The 24,582-nt window shown below is 37.3% G+C and overlaps 1 protein-coding gene across 1 annotated transcript in view; it reads right to left on the bottom strand.

The window, feature by feature from the left end:
* The window catches only part of LOC108100088, a 75,985-nt gene continuing 51,403 nt past the window's right edge, over nt 1-24,582 (bottom strand). The window contains 4 exon segments of the mRNA XM_043209340.1: nt 1-2,026; nt 2,099-2,376; nt 10,294-10,505; nt 10,593-10,725. Of these exon segments, the coding sequence (XP_043065275.1) occupies nt 1,912-2,026; nt 2,099-2,376; nt 10,294-10,505; nt 10,593-10,725 (738 nt within the window). The 3' untranslated portion in view covers nt 1-1,911.

Genomic DNA, 24,582 nt, shown 5'->3' with positions numbered 1-24,582 from the left:
TTTGTTTTTGTTCACTTTCATATTTATTTGGATTTTTGCATAGTAATAATATGTTTCATTTATTAGTAATGGTTTGTTTTTCAGCTTAACGCTTACATTCGTTTTTTATACATTAAAATTTATGCTAAAAGTTGTAAATAAAATCATTGTGAAATGTAATCTTTCGTATATTCTGCTTGGTATCTTGTCGTAGCTTCTATAAACAATTACACAGATTTATTGAAATATTCATGCCAAATTTAACGTTGCATTGAGATTGCGTTTCTATATGCGTATGCTTATTTGAGATTGGGGTGCGAACTTGAATAAATATTTTACCTTGAGCAAATAGATTGCCCATAAACTATGGCAAACATGTGATAAAGTAGGGTAAATAAAAATGAGGCACTGGTCATTCAACGGCATTTGGTGTCTGGCTAATGGTAAATAAATTCACAATAATTAAAGCCCCAAAATTCCCACAGAAATAATTAATTGAGCTCATCGATCGCCAGCAGGCAAATATCATTAAAATGCAAATGCGACATGCAATATGGGAATAATTTCTCTGTCGCCAAATAATTTTGCGCCATAATCCGTGCCAAGTACATTTAAATTGGGTGCCTCCTAAATGTAGGTTTAATCTAAAATATATATATACAGTGCTCAATATCGGAACTGTTTAGTTCAACTTAAACTTAAGGGTGTGCACGAAGCAAATGATAATGAAATTTCGTTTAAAATCGGTTTTCCTCAAGATGTACTTATGCAATATTTAAGATTTTGTTAGTGTGTCTTAACTTTTCTATCAAATGCAGGAAAAAAGCAATATACTTTGTGGGCTAGTTGACGTTTTAACGGTTTATACATTTATCGCGCTATTTTTATGGGTTAATTTCTATATTTTGGGTTGTCCGCTTAAATGCCTTTGCTTTCGTGAATTGAATGGCGGAATTTACATACGATTAAACACTCGTGGCAATGGAAAAACAAAATTAAAATTTGACTAGAAATTAAATATGAAAATTTAATTTTGTTTTTTTTTTTGGGTGGTTTCTTTGTTAAAACTTAGCTTAAATAACATGAATAATATATTTGCTCGTAAATATATAGGTAAGTTATATATTTAAAATGTAATTTTAATGATTTGTTTTTGTTTTCTCGTTCGTGTGTTTATTATAATTAAATAACATAACATTATTTAGTTAAAACTAAAAACGCAGTCAATTTATATATTTGGAATTTCATTTAGCATACGCATAAAATACACATAATTTATTCGGGTTTGCTTACGGATTTGTATATTAAAACATTAATGAACAGTGCTACAGTTTCATATTGTTTTATGTGTTTTCCATTTGAGTAAAACATGCGCAAAAAAGTCTTGTTTCCTTTTTTTAGATATAGATTTTCATAAGTGACAATTTTTTTGCAGCTTATCGGATTGAGGATAAGCAGTATTGTGGTCTTAATACAATCTAATACACAATCAGCTGATATAAGTGTATCTTAGGCTAGGTCGATTTTTGGCAAGCTTAAAATAAATTATATGTTTTAAGAAAGTTCTTAATTGGTATTTGCTATGTTTGGTATTCTAGTTTTAATTTAAAACTGGAAAAATAGGTTTGTAATGAAAGGAAAATTTATTTTAATTATTTTCTGAACCAAAAAGAGTTGAGAGAATATTTTAAAGTTTTTAAAATGCCTTCTACTAATCGACCCATCCTCGTGTATAAATAGATTCTGCTTCGTTCTACTTTCGTATTGTTTTGTATAGGATATGCAACTAAATTCACGTCTCTCTTTTCGCTTTTACTCTAGACAGGAAGTGCGAGTTTTCCTCGTTTTCCTTTCTGTCTGGATTTGAGTTTGCCACAGACTGAATAATACTTTTCCCGGTTTCGCTAGCTCTTCCCCTGTGAGATGGATAGCTTATGACATGGCATTATAGGCGGGTTGTTCGTGTTGTTTGGGACAGCGACCGTGTTTATCCATGTAGGGACCAAATTCACAGGTGGGCGGTTTGCAGCGACCCTGTTGTATGCACCTAATTGTTTTGGAGAATTTAAATAAATCAGGATAGGGATTGTCATATTTTTGGGATTTTCGAACCACTCACTTTCTATCATTCATGGCGAAGTGCTCATTTCCCCTCTTTAACCAATCGCAATCGTAGTTTCCGGAACTGCAATCGCATCTGCATTGGCCGTCGTCCTGCAGGATCTTCTCGAAGCTCCGCGGACAGGTGCAACTCAGTATGGTGGCCCGCACCACCGACTGGCCGTAATTGGCCATGGCCGTCTCCTCGTTGAAATTCGATCGCTCGATGCAATGGCACTCCGTGTGATTCACAAAGGTTCGCTTCTCGATGACGCTGCGATGCTTGGGACTTTTCACCTGCGGGAAATCGGAAAATGGTTAAATCCTTAATTAAATGCCAAAAGCATATCATATCACACACATTCCCCTCCCTCAACCCACTCCACTTAATTATGGCGTTCAGAATTTGCATACGGCACTTGCATAATTGACCCCCGAACTCCATGACGTGTTTGCATGGGGCACATGCCAGATATATAGTAACATATATAAATTTGAATCTGGCAGCAGGGAGTTGACAGTTTGCTAAGCTGACTGCTCATCAAACTTGTTGTCATTGTTGCCTTGGCTCGTTGTCGTTCGGTTATTGCTACAGCTCTTGTAATTCTTAAATGAGTTGTCAGTTGTCAGCGCAGTGGCTTAGGTAATTATGAATGGGATTTAAATGCCAGTTATAGATTCGAAAATTTGTAAAAAAGAAAAAATAGCGGGGCTTACAGTAGAAACGTAAATAAAATGAAGAAATTTTTTTCTATGATTTGATCAGGAACTTTATATGTTTTTTCTTCAATTTTACTGCAGTGACTTAATTGTAATCAGCTTTAATATTTTTTCTTGAACTAATGCCATAAGCTATTTAATATTAATTTTTTTTTTTTTTTTTTCTTATTATTTATTTAGTGCAGAATCTGTACAGCAAATTAAAGTACTTAACAACACAGGTGTCACCAATGACTTTACAGTTCTAAATGATTTTAATGATTTTCTTCTTAAAAAAGAAATGTTCAGAACTTTTTATTGTAACAAACATTATTATAAAATTAAGTGCTTAACTTCATGCTTAACCATTGCGATTGTAATAAATTTGTATAAAAGTGATAAATTTTTTCCTTGCACAACATTGTGCCGTAGGTGCTTTAATCTGTGTAATAGCTTATTAGTATTCATTAAAGCTCCCTTTCCCCTTGGGAAAGCCCCTTTTTTGCTTTGGTTGGACGCCACTGACCGAGCGCCATTAACAGACCACAAAACTTCTACAGCTGCTGAGGCTTGGGATTGGATTGGGTTCGGGCTCCAACCCGCTCATCTCCCCCACCACCCCTCGTGTCCTCAATTTGCTGGCTGGTCTGTGGTCCACATTTCGCTTTCCTCCCCCCGTTTTCCCCACCCGAAATTGTGGGTCTTGTTGCATGACAAGTGCAAAATGATGAAATGCGTATGAATTGCATAAATTAAGTTGAATTCGTTTAATTAAAATAACAAGTTGGCCATTAATCAATCCCTGGCCACTCATCCAGTGAATTTCTTCGTATGTAAGGAGCGGACAATCAAAAAAGGAAACAAGGACAAAATGCCCAGAATGTGGCAAAAAATTGTGGAGAAAATGCTGTGAAGCATTCGAATTTTGATTGGACGCATCAAAGCAGAATGAACTAACAAACACAATAGGTTGACAAAACCCTGAAATGGGAAAATTTACTCGCTCGTTTCAGGTATTTATGAAAATGCTTCAAATTGGGTTTTTAGTTCGGTTCGCTGCGGTTCGTGTTGTGTAGTTTTTTGGCTTGTGGTGCGGTTTTGGCCGGTGGAAATGCCTATGCAAATGCATCTCAACCTGCACCAAATTAAAAAACTTTTTTCCCCAACCCGCTGCTCGCCTAAAAGTTTCTTGCTGTTCTTGTGTTTGGAGAGGCATGAAATTCCTTGAGAAGCGGGCGTTTTTCCTTACTAAGAGCAACAATAATTGCCGGAAACGGAAGTGCCAAGTGCTGGTGTTGTTATTTTACTTTGGCCAAACCACAATTGTGCAAAAAATTGCACTAAAGTGCTTCTCCTTTTTCTCCTTCGTTCAGTAAATATGCAAATCTCAGCCTACACACTGAAAAATAAAAAGAACTAAAAACTTGGTTATAATAAATATTTTCAGTCTTCAAACTAACTAACTACTAAAGTGTAAAGTAAATCATAAAAAATATAACTTTAGTTTAGTTATGCTTTATTTATAATTTATTTTTTGTTTTAATTTTCCCCTATAGAGAATGTGAAATTATAAATTGTAATATTTTAAATGTAAGTGCATCGTGCTGTATAACAATATTGTTTATCAGTGCTTTGGGAGGGGTTTTGGCGGAGGCTTACTTTCCAAGATGGCCTCTCTAATTGAGGTTGGGTCTTTATGCATGAAAATGCATTCATAAACCCCTTTTTGCCATTCTCTCCATTTCTCCCGAGACTGTGCGTGTGTGTCCGCTAGTTTCCCTGTGTGTGTGTGACCCAAGCAATTAGTCAGTTATTGCTCGGTTTGCCAGGGATTTTCCGAGTGGACAAAGGGGGAGGGGAAGGTGCGATTAAGCCAACTCAGTGGCGTGTTAGCATAAAATGTTTTTCCTAAATTTGCATCACATTTCTAGAGGCCTTCTTTGTTGTCAATTTGTTTAAAACAGTGCAACATTTTGAGAAATTGAGTCGAAAAGAATGGCACGCAGATTATTTTCTAAGTCTTTGAAGAGGAATTAAAATAAGTGTTGAATTAAAATTTGTGCCAAAATTTTCATGAATTCTTTTAAGATTGAATAATAAGATAATTTGCAAGTGAGTGAGACTAAAAAAAATTATAATATTATTTAGGTTTGAATACAACTTACTAAACCACTTCAAATGACCCTATTTAGTTGCTCAGTTTAAGCTTTAGCACACACAGATTCACAACATTACTAGAGTATATGTAGTTTTAACACATAAATGCTCACGTTTTTGATAAAAAACCAACCCCACATTTAAGACACCTTTTCCAACATTTTATTTTTGCATAAATCCAAAGAAGCGAGAAGTGGCAACTGTCATTTAGGTTGCTGATAAAGTTTCAGCAATTAGAGACGTTAAATAGGGGTAGATGGAGTATAAAAAGGTCGCATTGGGATTATGGAATGTGAAATCAGTTGACTAGAAAGAAAATATCTATTTTTGAACAATCAGTTATGGTAATGGTACAACAACAAAACTTAACAAGAATAGATGAATGCTTTGGCGAGCCGAAGCTTATATACCCTTGTAGTCATCACAAAAGTCGAACAAAATGCGTAAAGGCTCAAGAACATTGAAGTAATGGCGATTTTTCTATTTATTTTTTCATATTTTCACAGATTGTTCCTATGGCAGCTATATGATATAGTCGACCGGCTATCATGAAATTTATTAAAAATTTTATTTATACAAAATTAACGATAGAAAATTACTATAAGAGGCATGCCACTTTATGTCTGCCTGGTACTTCATAATTCGCTTGATAATATTAATTCGATAATATTTGTTCCGTTATTTTTTTTATGTCTTCTATGGAAGCTATCCGATATAGTCGGATAGCCCCTGCAAGGGTATACAAACTGGAACCTAATGGACGAAGAATAAATTACAAGGACTTAACTAAAAAAAAAAGTTTTCCTTTTGCTGATAAAATCTGTTCTTTCTGTATGCATTTGGTATCTGAGGGAGCTTTACTTTGGACCTTTTACCATCCATTTCAGGGCACTCACATCATAGCAGCATTAGGAAGCTTTTCCTACAGTATGGGAAACTGCTGCTTACCTCTTGCACCTGATTCCACCTGTTTACGTGCCCGTAATTGCATTTTCCACCGCATTTTACTCGACCTTCTCCTTTTTCAGAACGTGCATTTCTGCTTGGGAAAATTGCATTACGCAGTTCGGAAACCGGCATGGGAAGTGTCGCGAAAAGGGGACTTTTCCCGCCTTCTCACCCAAACTTTCATAACGAAAATCACTAGTTTCTCCTGTTACCAGGCTTTTCCCGTTCGCTTAACTCATGCCAGGCTTATTATGCACACGCCTTAAGCTGGCCACATTTTGTGGCAAATTAATTAAATCACCGAAGTTCACGATGGCTTTTAATATGGATGTCTATGCACAGTGAAGAAAATATGGCAGTATAACATAATATAGTAATATGGGGCACAAATATGGCTAGTTATTATAAATATTAATAAAAAAATTCTTGTCATCTGTTGACAGAAACTTAATCTGTACCTTTATTCTAAGGAAAACCATATTGCTATTTTTTTTAATATTACAAAAAGGAATATATCAAATAATACCAGTTATATCAATAAAAATATTTATAAAAAATTCTTTGCAATCTGTTGAGTATATCCATATCCTGCACCCTTTATCTTAGAAAAGGCAATAAAGTTATATTTAAAATATATTAAGAAAAAGTACATTTGTTTTTTTCTGCGTATGGAGGACATAGATGAAGAGTTGGCCATGGAGTTGGCCATTTGCCTGTCAGCCAATTGACTTTTACTTTGGCTTTGGTTTGCTAAACAAGCAAAAGTTTTGCCGGGTGTGTGTGTTTTTATTATTGCTGCTCGTGGGCGTTGGCTTTCACGTTTAGGAGGCCTTTGATTTCTGCCTTGGCTTTTCTAGTCCCCCCGACTCTTCTGCCAGTCCCACCCAACTGCCCCCGCCCCCTTTTTCTTCCTTTCAACTTGGGTGAAAGTGGAGGGCATTGAACCCGAAAAAGAGAATCCAGGAGGCGAAGAAAGGAGAGGAGACCGCCTCATAAATCTCACAACGCTTGCAACATGTGCCATAGTGTTAGTGTTTGTGTGTGTGTGTTGCGGTGTGTTTGGGGGGACAGAAGGGCGGGAGTGGGAGGCCATTGCCCTCTGCAGACTGCCACAATGCAGAACAACCCACGCCCGCTTCCTTCGCAGAAGCCTTCTCCCAAATGCAAAATTTGCGCAACATAAATTATGTTTTGTTAAAATGTTTACGCTTTTTTATCGTGCTGCTGTTGTTGGTTGCATCCTCAGCCCGGTTATCGCTCCTTGGCCCTCCTACGCCCCCATCTACCTTAACATTTTTTTCTGCACAGGAAAAAAAAGGTAACCAGTAAAAAAAAGTATATAGACACAAATATAAATAAAGATTAATAAAAAAAATAAAAATAATAATTGTTTCCTTTATCTGAAAGTTCCAAAAACTTTTTCATAAACGTTTTGTTAGGAATACAATCTATAAATGAATTGTTTGTATACATACATTGCTGACTATTTAAATACCTTAAATTTCTAAGAAACCATTGTTCTGTACGGAAATTCTTAACATATTTTTTGTTCTTTAAGTAAACCCAATAAAAAGCAATTTTAAATGCGTACAAATTATTAGGGAACATTGTTCTGTCCAAGCTATTGTTATAAATATTCAATTTATAGTCATTTTAACCTGTATATATTTTTGTGGCACAACTTTTCTCGCAGTGCATCGCCTCCTGTTCAGCTCTCCAGCTGTGTGTGTCTGCGTGTGTTTGCCCTGCCACTTGACACCTCTCAATGACAAACCGCTGAGTTGCTCCCTCCTGGCAGATTCTCCTCCATTCTTCGTCTCTTCTGCAGACTGTCCTGCTTCTTCTTCCTGTTCGGCTTCTTCTTCTTTAGAAGCAGATATTTTTTTTGCATATGTGTGTGTTTTTAAGCTTTAGGACTACCAACAGCTTTGGACACATAGCTTCAGCTTCAGTTTCCTGCTTTTGCTCCTGGGCAGACATATTTTTTTGCTCTATTTTTGAGGGGTAGTTAAAGGGCAAAGGGGATGGAAAGTGTGTGAAAATGGGAGGAAGCAGGGAATAGGAGTGGAAAGGCCAACAATGACGGACACGAGAGTTCCTTGGGGCCATACACTTTGCCGCCAACCGATTCCACTGAGCTTATCATGAAGTTTGCTCATGCCAAAAAAGAACAAGTTTATTTTAGGGATTTCCCAAAAACTATTTGCATATTTAAACTGGCCTAAAAGCCGACTTACTAGGTTCATAATTTCAGGAAACAAAAGCTGCTTTTAAATACTTTGTGCTTCCTTAAATGCTTTTAAAAATAAACTTATGAATTAATATAATATCGTTTTGTCTTGTTTTTCAGTAACCTCTTATTAAGTTTACCTACAAGTTGATTAAAACCTCTCATACCTATTGCTATTATGTATAAGACCTATACTTAATGATGCTCACAATTCACTTTCTTGGCTAATTTTGCCCCTCAAAACTTTGCTTTTAATCTAAATTCCAACTCCTTTATCCGCTTATCTATCTAGAATTTCCCATGTGTTTTTGCTCGAGTGCTGAAAATGTTAAATTGCCCTACAATAATTTGTGTGGTTTTGCCCAAGTTTTATTGGATAATTAAGTGGGGTGAGTTAACTCAACTCCTGCGACGCCCTTCTGCCAAATTTTGGTTCATGTGTGGGCGTGTTTGACTTGTTCTTAAGCATTTTGCGGTTATGTGTGCCCCAGACTATGGGCCATCTTCCGCCTCGGAGTGTGTGAACATAAATCTTGCAAGTGGAAACTTTTTGCGGCGAGCGCAGCATAAATATTTGAAAATTAAAAGCCATCCTCGCAGCCCAGAGTTACGAGTTCCCTTGCCAGCCTCTAATAAAAAAGTTGCAGCTGCAAAAACGCCGCCGCAAGAGTAAAATTTATGAAAGTTCTGCGAAGAAAGTACGGGGAAAATAAACACCCCACAAAGTCACTCATAATGGAAAACTAAACCAATACAGGCGAAACTATTTACGAAAATTGGCTTTATACCACCCTCAAAAAACCTTGGGATTTTTCTTAACAATTTATAAATTCTTTGAAATGTATGTATGATAACTATTTCATACTATAATAAATTATACTTTTTAGGTTCGTTAGGCAAGCATTTTACATTTATTTTGTTTGCATCTTTGTTTGAATTGAAACTAGGTTATTATTCAGCCAATAAATCTTGCAAACTTAATTACATCATACACCAATTATTTACTTTAAGCTACCAACCAACCATCAGATCGTCAAATATCCAATCTGAAGCGTATTAAAATTAAGCAAAATTAATTTCCTCCCTCAGAGCGGAGAACAAATGCTTAATTACATTCTCGATTTCAACATGTATTGAAAGCTCGTTACGTAACAAAAAGGCAGCCAGAACAATGAACGGCGAACGCAGCGGCAACAACGAGCAAACAATAATCATATCATGAGGCATAAATCACCAAACAAATTGAATTATCATTGCGTCATTAAAAAGCCATTTCAACCGAAAGCCGAAGCTCGAAAAAAGAAGTACTACGAGGAGTAAAAAAAATAAATAAAATGAAAATAAAGGTGAAACGATATAATTATGTTGCAATATGGCGCCCTCAAGCATGACCTACGCCCACAACAACAACAAAATAATAACAACAACGTCAATTACCATCGAAGGTAGGATCACACGAGCGAGATAGAATCATTCAGAAAGAGGGAGACAGGGACAGAGCATCGGTACTTAAAAGTCATGAAACGCAAGCAAAGCGCACACGTTCGCTTTCAAAAACCTTAAGCCCAATTACAATGAATGCGCTCATGTCAGAATGAAAATCGCTTTTCATTTGTTTTTTTTGTTGTTGTTGTTGTTGTTGCTGTTGCTGCACCCAAGCGCAACATTTGAATGAAAATCATTTTCATGGGGGGACAAGGGCGTGGTTTTTTGAAGGGAGTCAATGAAAAACTCATATGATAGGCTTAAAGAACTCATGTTGAAGAACATGTAAAAGATTTTGGTTTCAAAATCAGAACAAAAATATTTTAAAATTATTTAATCCAACAATTGAAAGATTTTCTGAAACACATTTTTACACTGCATTTATAAGTATATTAAAAATAAAGACATCTCCCACAAAATTTTAATTGCAACAGTGATAACACCTTACCAACTTACACATGATAAGAACTGTAAACTAAAATCCGATGTAAGTGTTCTTTCAAAAACTAAAAAGTTGCAATATTTTTCTACCATATTGTATGTTCATTTAAAAACTGAAAGAATTTAAAATATTTCTATTGTACGTATATATGCTTACAAAATAAAAATGTATTTCAACGTCAAACAAACTCTTCCAACCCTTTTTAAAATCTGTCAATTTGTAGAATTGTTTTATTTTTGTTAATTCTACTCACGAAGAAGTGCAGCTCGACGTTGTGGGTGCTCTTGGCGGCGCAGATCTGGCTTCTGCTCGGACAACAACCACTGTCCTCGCTGCAGCGGTGCAGGATGGTACAGTGGGGCGAGTAGATCTTCGAGGGGTCCTGCTGGACCAGCTGACAGCGCCGCTGGGGCACCCGGCAGGTGGCCTCCTTCAACACCTGGTTCATGTGGGCGTGGGCGAGGGCTGAGAGGGGGTTGGAGGGGATGGAAATTCAGAGGAGTTAGCATTAGATGACCTGTATCCCCAGGGGAATTGGGGGGATTAGCTCACCTCTTTCCGCTTTCAGCTTTTGAGCGTGCAGACGACGCGCTTTGAGTGCCGCCTCGGGGGATCCCAGCTGCTCCTCCTTCCGCTGACTTAGTTTTCCAGCCACGTAGTTGCGTGAGTAAATGTTCTCCGCATCCTGGAACGAGAAACAAGGTTTGCCTGCTTTAGTTATGCTAATTGATGGTTTTGTTTTGGGCTTCATTTTCATGACATTCCCCCATTTCTGTCTAGCCACCATATCGCCATATCGTCACTCACATTACGCATACGCCACCGGTGCCGTTGCCATAAAAGTCGCTCACATTAATAAAGCCCCCATTTGGGCCGTGTGATGACAATTTGTCACCGTTTTTATTGTCCATACAGGCAGGAAATAATGGGAAGGGGGAGGGAAAACACAGATTGAGGTAGCATGCCAGTGTAACATAAACGAGAAGTTGGTACCTCACAAACTGAAAGGCCAGCCGAAGTTCATAAACTAAGAATTCATGTGCACGCAGACGGCACAGAAAGCAACAGTCATATTAACAACAGCCACAGGAATGGCACAAAAATAAAAGGTATGGATATGACTGAAAATTACTCTACCTTCGAAGGGAATATATGGGTGATTCCATATCAGATTTACAGTCGATATTGAGAAATTCGATGAGATATTTTTTTCTTGCTCTTTATCGAAAATAAATCGACACGTATTTTTTATATGGCTCAGAAAATTTTTTTGACAAAGTTATGATTTTTTGAACTTTTGATGAACTGCCCTTTTTTTGATGACAGTCGCGTTTTCCAGCCCCAATAACTTGAAAACCGTACGTCGCAGGAAAAAATATATAGGAAGTAAAAATTTCATCCTTCCTTCTTCTTTGCAAAACTTTCGTGAAAAAATTTTTTAAACAATTTTTCACCACAAAAAGTTCAAATGTTTATAACAAATTAATTTTTTCCAACTTGGACCATTTTGATTTTTTTTTTCACAGTAAGGCCTTCAAATTCTTCTGATGAACATACTAAAGTTTCAGAATGGTATCAAAATTAGTTTTTGAGTTATAGAATTAAATAGCATTAAAAATTCATTTTATTGACCCTTACTATGCGCGCGCGAAGCGAATTGACGCTCGTTAGAGTCGTTGGTCGGCGCACGCCCTGAGACCGAGCGCGCGGACCGTGCATGATAATCTTTAAAATTCTGTAACTCAAAAACTAATTTTGATACCATTCTGAAACTTTAGTATGTTCATCAGAAGAATTTGAAGGCCTTACTGTGAAAAAAAAAAAAATTAATGGTCCAAGTTGGAGAAAAATTAATTTGTTATAAACATTTGAACTTTTGTGGTGAAAAATTGTTTAAAAAAATTTTTTCACGAAAGTTTTGCAAAGAAGAAGGAAGGATGAAATTTTTACTTCCTATATATTTTTTTCCTGCGACGTACGGTTTTCAAGTTATTGGGGCTGGAAAACGCGACTGTCATCAAAAAAAGGGCAGTTCATCAAAAGTTCAAAAATCATAACTTTGTCAAAAAAATTTTCTGAGCCATATAAAAAATACGTGTCGATTTATTTTCTATAAAGAGCAAGAAAAAAAATATCTCATCGAATTTCTCAATATCGACTGTAAATCTGATATGGAATCACCCATATATAAATAGTATTACAAGTTAAATGGAAAAATTTATACTTTTCAACGAAAAGAAAAGATTTTATTAAATATTTCTTGAAATCTATTTTAAGAGTGCAATTTTTTTATTAAAATTTAAGCATTTGTGAAGTGGGTTTAAGTGGTTAAAATATACTTTTTGGCTTTATTTTGGCTTCAAGTTAAAATTCCATTGTTTTAAAGCTTAAACTCCTTCCATAAGCCTCGCCATCAAATCGCTCTACCTTGACCTAAAGTGCAGAACAATGGGAACATGAAACAAATTGGCATTCAGGGCAATAAATACGACTGCGAGAACAATAGAGAAGAAATTGTCGGACATGGACATGGACATATAGCAACATAGCGATGCCCGGGGAAGAAGGAAGTCAACCTGGTCGAGAGTCAGAAACAGAACCAAAAAACCAGGCCCAGTCAACCACGAATTGGAAGCGAGACGGAGTGAAGTAAAAATGTTGACCAATGCGCACAATTGGCAATTTGTGAAGTTAAGCGAAATTAATGAGTTGGCTGCGGCCATAGCTCTTGCACAACAACAAAACCAAAATAAAAAAGCACATATATAAATGTGCAAAGATATATGGCAGTGTTGGTGAGAGCGAAAAATCGTAAATTGTGCAAGTGTGGGTGGGCCAAATGGCTAAATAAAAGGCCAACGTCCCGGAGTTTGAGGGCCTGTTCATTAGTCACACATTGAGGATATATATACTATTCATGTATATATGTGGTTCTAGGTGCTCAAGAGCAATTGGCATAAATCTTCGTCGCGCGGGCATTTGTGCGTTGTATTGCGTGTACAATCCCATTCTCATTTTCATTTGGAGGCTTAGCATTTCTGGTCCATTTGCTCTTGGCCGAAAACAATGGCTCTTTGATGTTGGTCAATGATTTTTAGCGGTTTAACCTTGAGGCTTATGAATGGGCCCCCCATTGTTGTTGCGTTTCGATGGATAAAGATGGTTGGGGAAACCCTGACAAGAATGTGGCGTTAATGCCCACTTCAATGGACCTTTGGCCTTTGCTTTACGGCCAGGTAGATTCCAATCTGCCCATTGGGTAGCATTAAAAGTTAATGCAACTTGATTGAAAAGCTTTGGGGAAATTCCTGCAAGTAAGTATCCACTTATTTGTAATGGTTAGTCGTCAAATACAATGTTATTTTTTTTGAATATCAAAGCTATCTTCAGTGTTATTATGTTGAGTATGAATATAAATGAGGAACTATTTCAGGTTTAACTGTTTGATTGTCAAGAATCAAAAAAAAAACTTGAATGATAGTTACAAAGTAAAAATACTTTTCCGCATTTCAATATCTTTTTAAATTTATCGCGTGAAAATAAGAAGTAAAAAAAATCCTCTACAGCTTTCTAGAATCCCAAGTGCTCCCTTAAAATCGTCAAACACCCAAGCGTCTGAATTTTTATCTCATTTCGCAAATTGCACTTGCAAAAATGATTTCGCTTGACCCGTATACTTCCGTTTTTCCTTCACTCCCCCTCAAAATCCTGGCGCATTGCAATTTAATTTATGTTTTTCCAGCTTCCTTTTCCCGCTGTTTTCCCCGCTTTCCCGCCCAACTGTTTACGACACTTCAGTCTGTGACGTCGGCTGAGACTTTATCACCTTTCGGTTCTCTCCTCGTTTGTCAACTTTATTCAATTTTGAAAACTGCACTGGCAGTCCAAAGGAGATTCGGAGCAAGGGGATATCCTACAAGCTGCCTTCACTTTCATCAAACTTCTGGCATTTGACGCCGCGCTGGCTGCTTATTAAAAACTCAAACGCCCCTCGAGGAGAGCTTCTATGCTTCTTTCATCCGCACTCCTCGTCTTTCCCCGCCGGCAGACACTTGGCTGTCGAGTTGAGTGCTGAAATATTGCAGGCTCCGTGGGGAATCCCCCCGATTCCCAGGCCATTCCTGTCTGGTTTGCTCCGTCTGCTGCTGTTTGTCATATTCCATTCCGGCGGCGAGTGGAATTTGGATGGGACGAGTGCCGATGAGATGGGTGCACCGAAAGAATTTATAAATCAAGCATTTATCAATTATTTTTCCAAAAGGAAAGTTGAACACAATAAAAAAAACCAAAGATGTATTTATGCTTACATCTGTCAGTTTATAATTATGGCGATACTTGTGTTCTATAATTTCCTCCAGAAACCTTTACCAAATTAAACTATTTCTAATATTTTTCTATTTAAAAAACTTTATTATTTTTGAACTAAAATCAAAAAATATTTAAAATTAAATTCCACCGTATAAATATAATTTATAAATAATCAACACTTCGTGATTAAAAAATTAGAACTGCACTTAATATTTTAAGATCAGATTAAAATAAATAGTTATTTATTGCACCTAACTCAAGTTATTTAGTTAACAAAGAGGTCCACGAATTTCTGCCTGTGTAGTTTCGCAAAGTGGAGCAGGAGAAGTATCCTTGATATCATATCAAAGTTGAATGCTTTTATTTATTAGCGGCATGCAAAATTGAGTCGGCGAACACAGCGGGAAATATGTGCTAGCAGAATGAAAATTCCGGCGTGAAGTGATTTGAAAAATGTTAGAAATTGAAATGTTCTCCACCATTTCGTGCTGCATACTTTCGGGGTACTCTTGTCAAATTGCGCATACGCCGCGTGTGACCCGGCGAATAATTTAAAAATATATTTGCATACGAAACTCGAATGAAAGTTGGCCAGATAAAAGGCGACTCAAAACCGGAAAGAAAAGTTTTGCATTGAAAAGTTTTTTGTGATGGAAAAGTGCACATACGGTATGCACCCGCAAAAAGGTTTTGGTTCGCTTGGGTAATTGTTGTTTACTCAACTAGTCTTCTCTTTCACCTGCCAACTAGCTGTCTCTTTCTACGGATTGTTAGCCGTTTTTGCTCTGATGCGTTTTGTTGCATATAAATTGTATTTGTTGAACTTTATAATGGCAATGAAGTTGATGTTTTTACGAAGCAATTTGCTTCAACTTTTCTCTGTCTCTGACTCCCTCTTTCTATTTCTGGTTTTCTTTCTCTTTCCCTCGTGTTTTTCTTATTGCTCTGCTATTCGCACTCAACTTCTGCCAAGTTTTCTTTTGAGGCTGGTCTCATAAATTTTTATTATGAATGCACATATTTTTCCAGGCTTCTGTTGCAATCTCTACCTCTCCCTCTCCCTCTCCCTCTTTATCTCTGTTCTTGTCTCTTTCGCACTGGATATAGCTGTCTCTTTTGTGGTGTGGCGTCTGCGGTGCAAATATGTGGCTCAGTTGGTGGCCGAGTTTGGTGCGGTTAATGTGCATTTGGCAGCTATTTTGACTTTCCACCATAAATTTTACCACCTAAAATCGAACTCTGGTGTGGCATAAATTAAATTGCTGAAAGCGATGCTTTTAAATACATATGTCAATTGAATTTCTTAGATGCAATATTGCCTGCTTAATTCAATAATAATTTGCAGTCTTTGCGAGCATTTATAATTTAATTAAAACATTCCCACTCCTTCGCTAGAACACACATCCTCGTCGTGTAATTTGCTTTATATACGAATTTAACCTTATTTATGTTGTGCCTGGCTCAGCATTTACGCAAATTTCCCAGGTGCCTTATTTTTCATTCACCAGCAACAAGCATTCTCGTAAAATCCAACAAGCCGAGTGTGCAGCTTAAAGTCCTTTAAGGCCAATGGCGAATGAATTATAAATGATAAACCGACCGAACGGTGGCAACCTTTAACAGTTTCACCTCAGATCTTTTGGGGCTCCTGAATCGTTTTCCAGCGATATGACCCTTGAGGGGGATATATATTTTACATATGTATGCACACGTTATATTTTGTTGCACATTCTTTCATCCTTTGGTCATTTCGGGTGTGTTTGTACTCACTACTGAGCTGTGCAGTTGGTTGGATAAGTTTGCAATCGAAATAAGGAACATTTTTCTGTAGGTTACTATAGGTTCACACAAATAAAATAAAAAGTGAATTTTTATCAGTAGAAGGATAAAAGTGTTGAGTAATTATGTTTCTTTAAAGTTTGTGTTATTACGTTTAAAGCAATTATTCAATTTATAAAACTAACTTGATATGAATAACATTTAAAAATTCTATTTTAGTATGTCCATAAAATCTTTATAATACAAAAATATGTATATGTTAATTATTATCGATTATTTAACGGTTTTATCGCCTATATATTAAAAAAAATTAAAATATTTTTTTCCCCAAGTTTTGAACTTATTTAAAGCCTTTTTATATGAAAACAGCTTAGATAAGATACCTTTAAAAGCTGAAAATATTTTTTTTTTCAGGGAACATACTAGACTTTGGTTAACCCCATTTCTTTCACGAAAGTGATGTAATTTCCCTGCGTCCCTGTCATTAAGCATGTTAATGTTGACCACGCCCATATGTGTACGTGTGCGGGGGCGGAAGGTCAGGTCAGCAGGGAAAGGGAGGAGGAGGAGGTGGGGGAGGGGGAGGGAGGGGGAGCTGGCGCGCTGTAGGACTGTCAGTTTGCTTGTCAGCTGCAGTAACGGAAAGCAACAACAAGGTGGCCCTTTGTTGAACATGGAAACCTGCATTACAATGCAACCTGCTGGGCACCCAACCCCTCCTCTCCCCTCCTCCTCTCTTCTTCTTCATTACCAACGCCCCGCCCCCAATTTGACCCCCTATCCAAATGAAGTTTGGCACACCCTGCTGCCATTGGGTAGTAACTGACCCTCGGACAGGAAATCCTCATGCTGACCCCGCACATCCATCGAACAATGGATGCCCACAATTTTATGCGTCTTTTTGTGGGTGGTAATGAGGTGAGGGTTCTGAATGTGGAACATCGGCGGGTTTAATCCATTCGGTTTTGGTAAGGGGAATCGAGAGATCCATCTGTTTGCGGACTTTCACTCACTGCAACTGTCTATCTGTCCGTTTGACTGACAGGAGTGTTTGTTTTGGGGCAGGCAAACATGTATCAAAGGGGTCAAACGGGCAGCTGAGAAGGATACCCCACAAATAATCAGGAGAAAAAGTGGCCGAGTTAAGGGCTTCTGACAGCTGTCAGTCAATGAGTCTGTCCGAATTAAACTAAAGATATGTCGGATATACAACACTATGCTTTACTAGCATTTGCATGTGTTTCAAAAGGCTATCGTTTTAATTGGAAGCAAGTTGTGGAAGTTATGGACATGCATTTGAATTAATACGAGTAGTTTTAATTGGATAAAGATTATACAACGTCTACGGGAAATTGTTGCAAATTGTAATATAGAATGTACAATTTAATTAATAAAAAAAATAAAATATGTTGATTGAAATATTTAATAATTTATTTAGAGTAATTGGTAAGTTATATAAGTAGTAAGCTGCAAGCTGCCAGAAAGATGTAAAAATTATTAAAGATTTTTGAACTCTTTAACTTCGTTGAAAAGTGCAGCCTTCTTGAGCAGACAGCACTTGAAACTCTCATTAATTAGCCGGCATTCCTGTTGGCAAAGAAAACCCCAACAAACCGGGACAACATTAATGCCGGCCAGCCGCAAAGCACCTTAACCCCCTGGTGCCCCCGTCGCAGTTAACCCAACTATTTTGCAATTCAAAGCTGCAAAAAACCACAGCGAGCGCCAAAAGTTTACTTTGCATGGAGATAAAACCACAGAAATACTTGCCAACAACTGCCTGCAATCTCGTGCAATGTCCCCTCTCCACCTTCTCCCCGACCACTTCCTCGGAAAATTTCGACCTGGACATGTCCGAGGGGCTTGGGGCTTTTCCAGGATACACGAGCGGAGTCGAGGGAAACTTACATGCAGCCAAAAAGTGTCAAATTTATGAACGGCTTGCTAAACAAATTTCGGAGCTGCAGCGGCAAGGATGCGGGGAACGGGGTTAAATCGAGGCCAAAGTTTAAAGCCTGCTTCTGGGCGTTAAAAAAAGTGGCCGAAAAAAGTTTCGACCCGGTCAGCAGTATACGAAAAAAACCGCAAACTGCGAGAGAAAGGAGTGTGGCCAAAAACCGAAAATGAATTTTCAGTGTTGCCAACTTTCTGCGGGGTGGCACCGGATGGGCGGTTGGTGGGCGTGGCAAAGTTACGCATATTATTTGTGCAACAACGCAACTCTGGAACTCGTAAACCGAATGCTGGCCCTAAACGTACGCCATAAATTCATTTAGCAAGGCAACACTGCCCATAAATTTCGACGCTATCGATTGCAGCGGAAATCCGAGTGGTGAGGAGGTGGAAAAGGGGGTGGGGAAAAGGACCAGCAAAGCAGCTGCAAAAAAATGAAATAAAAAATACAAGCTGCAAAGGCAACCAAAGCCAAATGCCGAAGGCGATAAAATAGTTTATGTTCTGTGCTTATGGTTTTCATAGGGAAATGTAGAGCATATCTGTTGAAAGCGAAAACTTGCCAGCAGAAATTATGTAAATTCTACTCATTATGAACTAAGAAATTTTGTTTAAAATTATTCAAATTATATTCGCAGATTTCAGCTCACAAAAATGTAGTTTTTTAAAATTGTATTTTTCTATTTTCAAGTATTTACTGGAGGATTTTGGTTTTAGGGTAAATTAAGTTTTCCATTTACTAACTCTGTTAATTTTTATTTTCACTACTTTCCGCATCCTTCCCTTTTAATAATTTTCCCCAATAAACTAGATTTATGTTCTGGCGGCCAATTGAGCAAAGCCAAATGGGGATTTTTCATATTTGGCCGAAACATAGCAAAAAAGAAAATCATAAACAAAATTAACCGAAACAAAAAGTATAAGTTCAAGCGGAAGCGGAAATGCGAGTGCCATTTGATAGAGAAATTTATTGCGAAAAAGTGGGGGAGAAGCTCCATTTAAAATTCCTCGTTTATAATGAATGTGGTAGCAATTAAATTCCAGGGAAAATAACAAAAAACCATTGAAGGTGCGACAGATGTCTCCAATTTAAATTGCCACTTCGAGTTTGAGTCCCAGTCTCATTATGACCTTTTTTGGGTTGCCGGCAAAACTTAATATTAATGACTTGCTGGGAAATTAATTTCTTCACTTGACTTTCACTCGTCAAAGGAGGGAATGGGATGTTGGCCCGCCGCCTTCAGTTTCCCGATCCCATTTCCAAGTCGGTCTTTTTTCTTTTCCTCAACCCCAAGTGGGTCAACATTGATTTCCGTCAGTTGATGGCCAAAGAAGCTGTCCAGCAGTTGGAAGCAGTAGCAGCAGCAGCAGCTCATAAATATTCCAAGCGGCACGCGCTCCTTGCCAAACAACCTTCCCGATCCCCCGTTTCCATCCCCCTTGTGGCACCTCCCCCTCCCCTTCATCCCCCCCTTTTGATCCACGCCTTAAAAAGTGGCAAGACGAGGCGACAAAGTTGTTCAGCATCGATATGTTGAATTGCAAGGGGGAAGGGAGAAAATATAACGAGACGCCTGCACAACTGCAGAATCTGCAGCATTGATTGAAAATAAATAAATTCGTTCAGTTGATGGTCAAGACGGGCAAGTAAAATAAAAATGAAATGATAAATAAGTTTCCGAGAGACCAGGGAATCAAGGAACTGGGACTGAGAAACGGAGAACACAACGCAATCGTTCATAAGAAATAATTTCAATGAGTTGTTTGTGTTTACAACAGAGAATGAAAGTACTGTGAATAAAATTAAGATGAAATTCTTTGAAAAATATCAGAAGAAATGGAAATTGTATATAAAACAAACGAATTATTCTGAGATAAAATTCACTAGAAATTGGCATTAATAAATAGTCACAAAATTGTAAGTAAGTAGCCACTTCTTAAAAACTCGAATCATAAACTTCATTTTAAAATTGTATCAACAATGCAATTAATAGCAGTGTTTTTCATTATTCTCAATTTCTGAAATTTCCAGCAAAGTACACCTTCTGTGTTTGTTCATTAAATGATATTTCATTTTGTGTAATGCCTGGAAAATGATGTCCTTGCATGTGAAAATTGCTTCTCTTAGCACCTTTCTCCTTCTCCTCTTTCCCTTAAGTAATCTTAAGTAATTTTTCTTATTTCCCATTTGGTTTTGTTCAGTTTTCACAACTTTGCGCTTTTTAAACTCATTGAGGTTCTTCCTCCCCGCAAATATAAATAGGGGAGAGTGGGGTAATGTCGTCAGTGGGGCAAAGTCGTCACTCGCTATTATCTTAAAAAATATAAGGGCTACCAACCCAATTTTTTTAGCGTAAGTGTATTGCACTATTCCTACATTACCGACGGAGTTTGGTAGAATTATAGGTTATGTATAATTATTTATTCATCAGAAAGTGTTTCGGAGCCTCAAAAGTAATTTTTCTCCGGCGCAGAACTGTTTTTCTTCCAAGTACATTTTCGATCAAAGAAGTATAAAGGTAAGTTATTATTGTTGAGAAATGTTTGGCGAACACGAGATGGTAGGTTGTGTAACAGCTGATTCGAGTTTCGATTTGTTATTCATGTTTTTATCAAAAAATGTCGCGTGGGGCATTGTCGTCACTCAACGGGTGGGGCAAAGTCGTCACTGTATTATCTCAGACTGAAATACAAACTCTTATCAATTTATTATTGTTTTGTGATTGTTTATGTAAAGTATTAAATATAAAATATAATTTCTCCAAAATGTTCTTCAAACAAAAATAAAATTCTAAAAAAGGGGTCGCCCAAAGAAAAATCTTTAAGAAATTCTGATTTTTGCTTTCTATCCTTCACTTAGATCTGAATGTGTCAAATTTTTGCAAAAAATATAGTGTTCCACTTTTTTATATGTATAAATATCAATAAATGTGTGTTTGACTAGTTGAAATAGTTTTGTGCACATGGGTACCTATATTTGCATTCATTATTCTATGTGACGACTTTGCCCCAGGGGGTGACGACTTTGCCCCACGATTTTTCAATTTTCCAATTTTGCCTTCTTTCAGATAACAGTTTCGTATTAATAAACAAATGAGAGGATGTCCGAAATACTTACTGCATTTTATAGCCAGATCTTTTCCGAATCCAACCATGTATATTACATGATAAAAATAAGTTATTTTATCAACAAATTTCGCAATTAAAAAAAAAGTGACGACAATGCCCCACTCTCCCCTACATATAAAATATGACATAAATGCCTCTCACATTTCGACACTCTCAACAAAAACGATACACCTTCGCCTAAGTGTTTGGCATTCATATTTAATGCCAGTTTATGGAAGTTATCAACCGCCTTTGAGACGTTGCAATTTATTGATTTCGTTCTTGTTTTATTTAATTTCTTACTCCTCCATCATTTTATCGGGCCGTGACAGGCTTTTTGGCTTAAATAAATGATGATGCTGCCGATGTTGAAGGGCTTAAGATTCACGACTGAGGGAGCATTAACATTCTGAAAGTTTCCCAAGAATTTTGCGGGCACTTTTGGAATTTCGAATGGAGTGGGTGGGCTAAAGTCAAAATCAATTGACTTTGGTTTTGTATTTAAGGTTCATTGGCTTGTCCTTTCGCTCGATTTTTAGAGCTTTAAATTTATTGTTTCCCTCTTGACTTTCTCTGTTTCCTCCTTCGGGTTTTTCGATAATTTTCGGTTAAGTAATTTCATTGACAACGGAAAACTTTCCATTGGTGGTGGCTAAAAGGGATCTATTTTTTAAAATCCCTTTTATCCGTAATCTTCCCTAATTGTTGTCAACAGTTCTGGGGACGAAACTTCTTTGGAAGTTGCTTATCAGTTCTTCTCGAGAGGAATATACATCCCCTGTTTATCGTACATTAAACCCCGTGGCCAAGTGCTAAGTCTGTTTACCCTATCATTTTCCCAGCGCCAGCACTTTGAACTCTTTCTGAGGTTTGCTCTGTGAAATTTTCTTTCAGTTTTCCTTCCCGGGCGATGCTGTTACCCTTTTCCCCGCTTCTCAGAGATGTTTGCTGCCCGTAATTGAATGCCCCCGCAGTCTTACAATTATCTGCTGCTCGGTGAATGCAACTTGCATCCCCCCCACTTCTCACTTCCCCGCCCTTTTCCATTTTCCCCTTGTAGTTGCCGCTTTTCCCGCTCTAATGGGGGCTAATGAACTGCGGCTGCGGATTGGGTGGGGAAATTCCATGGAGGGGGAGGAAACCAAGAGCAGGTAGAATTTGGTGCTCACAAATCTAATTAGTAAAGTGATGATGATACCCTCAGTTCCATTTCATTGTATCCTTCCCTGATCAGTACAAATAATAGTGAAATAAAAATAGTTTTTCACATTGTATAATCAATCCACAAATCAAAAGCTTTTACAATAATATTGGTGCTTATTACAAACAAACAATCATATTAAACAACATAAATATCATCGTATTAAAACAATATTTACTGTGTAAACAAAACAACAGAGCAAACTGACTTAAAAAACTTCTATATTTATTTGCAACACGTTCATTTTCAGTCTTTAACAACTGCTCACCTCAGCTAAATAACGAAAAGCTGCCATAAAGGAAAATAAAATAAAGCAATTAAAATTCCATGCTGGCAGCAATAAAATCTGCCACACATCCATAAGCATTTAATTATTAATCTTTGTTGCACAAATGTTTGCATTAAATTAAAATGGCAAGCGGCTGCATAAAATTTATAGAACCATTTTCAAATAAATGGAAAGCCGTTACGAGGTTTTTGCGGATCGCAAATTGAATTTGATGTTCAGATATTCGGACGACATTTAAATATTTGTTTCAAATATTTTCGCATACATATTTATACATTTTTTTGTGCGCATTTATTGTCAGGCATATTTGCATTTACATAGAACCAATAAAATCCGATTGTTTCGACGGGCTTTGGTTTTTTTTGCGGACTAAATAAATGGCATTTACTGGTATCTATGCGTATTTAGGTTCAATGTGGTCTGTTGACGGGTCATTTGGGTTGCTCCCTTCAGGAAAAACAAAGCCACAACAACACAAACATTGACCCACATTTCAATTTATTTTATTTGCTGCGGGTGTCGTTGTGGCGCACTCGTGATTTGTGCGAGAAAAACACAAATGAAAGTCATAAATTTCAGCCCAACATGGTTGGGGCCTGTCCCTTTTCCAACGTATTTTTCCAACTATTTCCCGCAAAAATATATGTGGGTCACAGGGTAAGTAATGTAAGTAGTAAAGTAGTCGTAGGATGTGGCCATCGAGCCCCAAAGACATTCGCCAGTCAAATCAGCGTCAAGTTCGCGAGGCAACGTTTCAATTAAACTAAGTTCGCGGCAAATGATTCAGACTGTACGACTGTCGGCAGACGGGAGCCAGACAAGTCACGTTTCTTTTCCAGCGCCAAGAGCTATATATGGAAATGAATCGGTCGGGGATCTATACCCTATATGGAAGTGGGCCGAACGTGAGTTTTCCATTGCGTTTGATTCGGCTTTAAAGAGCGGAAGTGTTTACCAGTATGTTTTGGGTATAAACAAGAAACTTTAAATTTGAAATGGGGTTTTTAAAAATATTTGGTTAATAAAAAACACTTGATTACAATTTTAAAAACTGCTTATATAAAACAAATCTAATTTAATATAATTACATATAATTTATATATATTATTTTTCTATTATCCTTCATTTTAGCGAATTGTATTTTATTTACTTTGTTCATAATGTGTTTTTTGATTTTGTTAATATTTTAAACATATCAAAATTTTATTAAAATAATATATCCATATATTTTATGCAATAAGCTTGTTTTGCAAAGAATTTCAATTTTTAAATTCTGGTAGTTTAGATATACAAAAATATTTTTTTGTTAATAGATTCCTCTCTCAGTTTGTTGCCAGAGTAAATATTTTAAGTACTGAATATGTCTGGCAATCAACGTTCTTAAATTTATTCCAGAAAGCTGTTTTGCCTAGGGCATTAAATTTTCACCATAGATTTCCCCCTAATTTTCCGATGATTTTGCATGGCAGTCGACGCCAGTTTTTAATTGAATATTCAAAGCACAGACTTGGCATCGGCATGGCGCATATCGAATTGACGGACAGGTCTCTGGTGGGTGCGACACTCCCGATGACAGCCGGGGGTTCCAATGGCTGGAGAGGGGAATGGGGGATCCATCGCAAAATAAATAGAGATCCGTTCTCTATTCAGTGTGTAAATATTTGCAAAGCGATTGCAGATGCATTCGGAGATGGGGAATGCAACTGGGGATCTTGTTGTCGATTGCTGTTGTTGATGGTTGACCAACAAATTGGTCACGATCGCTAAGCAAGACGCCTATTGTAATTGCTCGGAATCGGAATGGGAATCTGAATCGTTTGCAGGTCAACCACCCGGGAGACTCCACAGATGCATTCACAACTGACTCTGTGCACACAGACGATCGACGCGATGATGATGATGAT

Source organism: Drosophila ficusphila, unplaced genomic scaffold (genome assembly GCF_018152265.1).
Source record: "Drosophila ficusphila isolate 14025-0441.05 unplaced genomic scaffold, ASM1815226v1 contig_855, whole genome shotgun sequence".
NCBI lineage: Eukaryota > Metazoa > Arthropoda > Insecta > Diptera > Drosophilidae > Drosophila > Drosophila ficusphila.
This window is presented reverse-complemented; position numbering and strand designations above follow the sequence as displayed.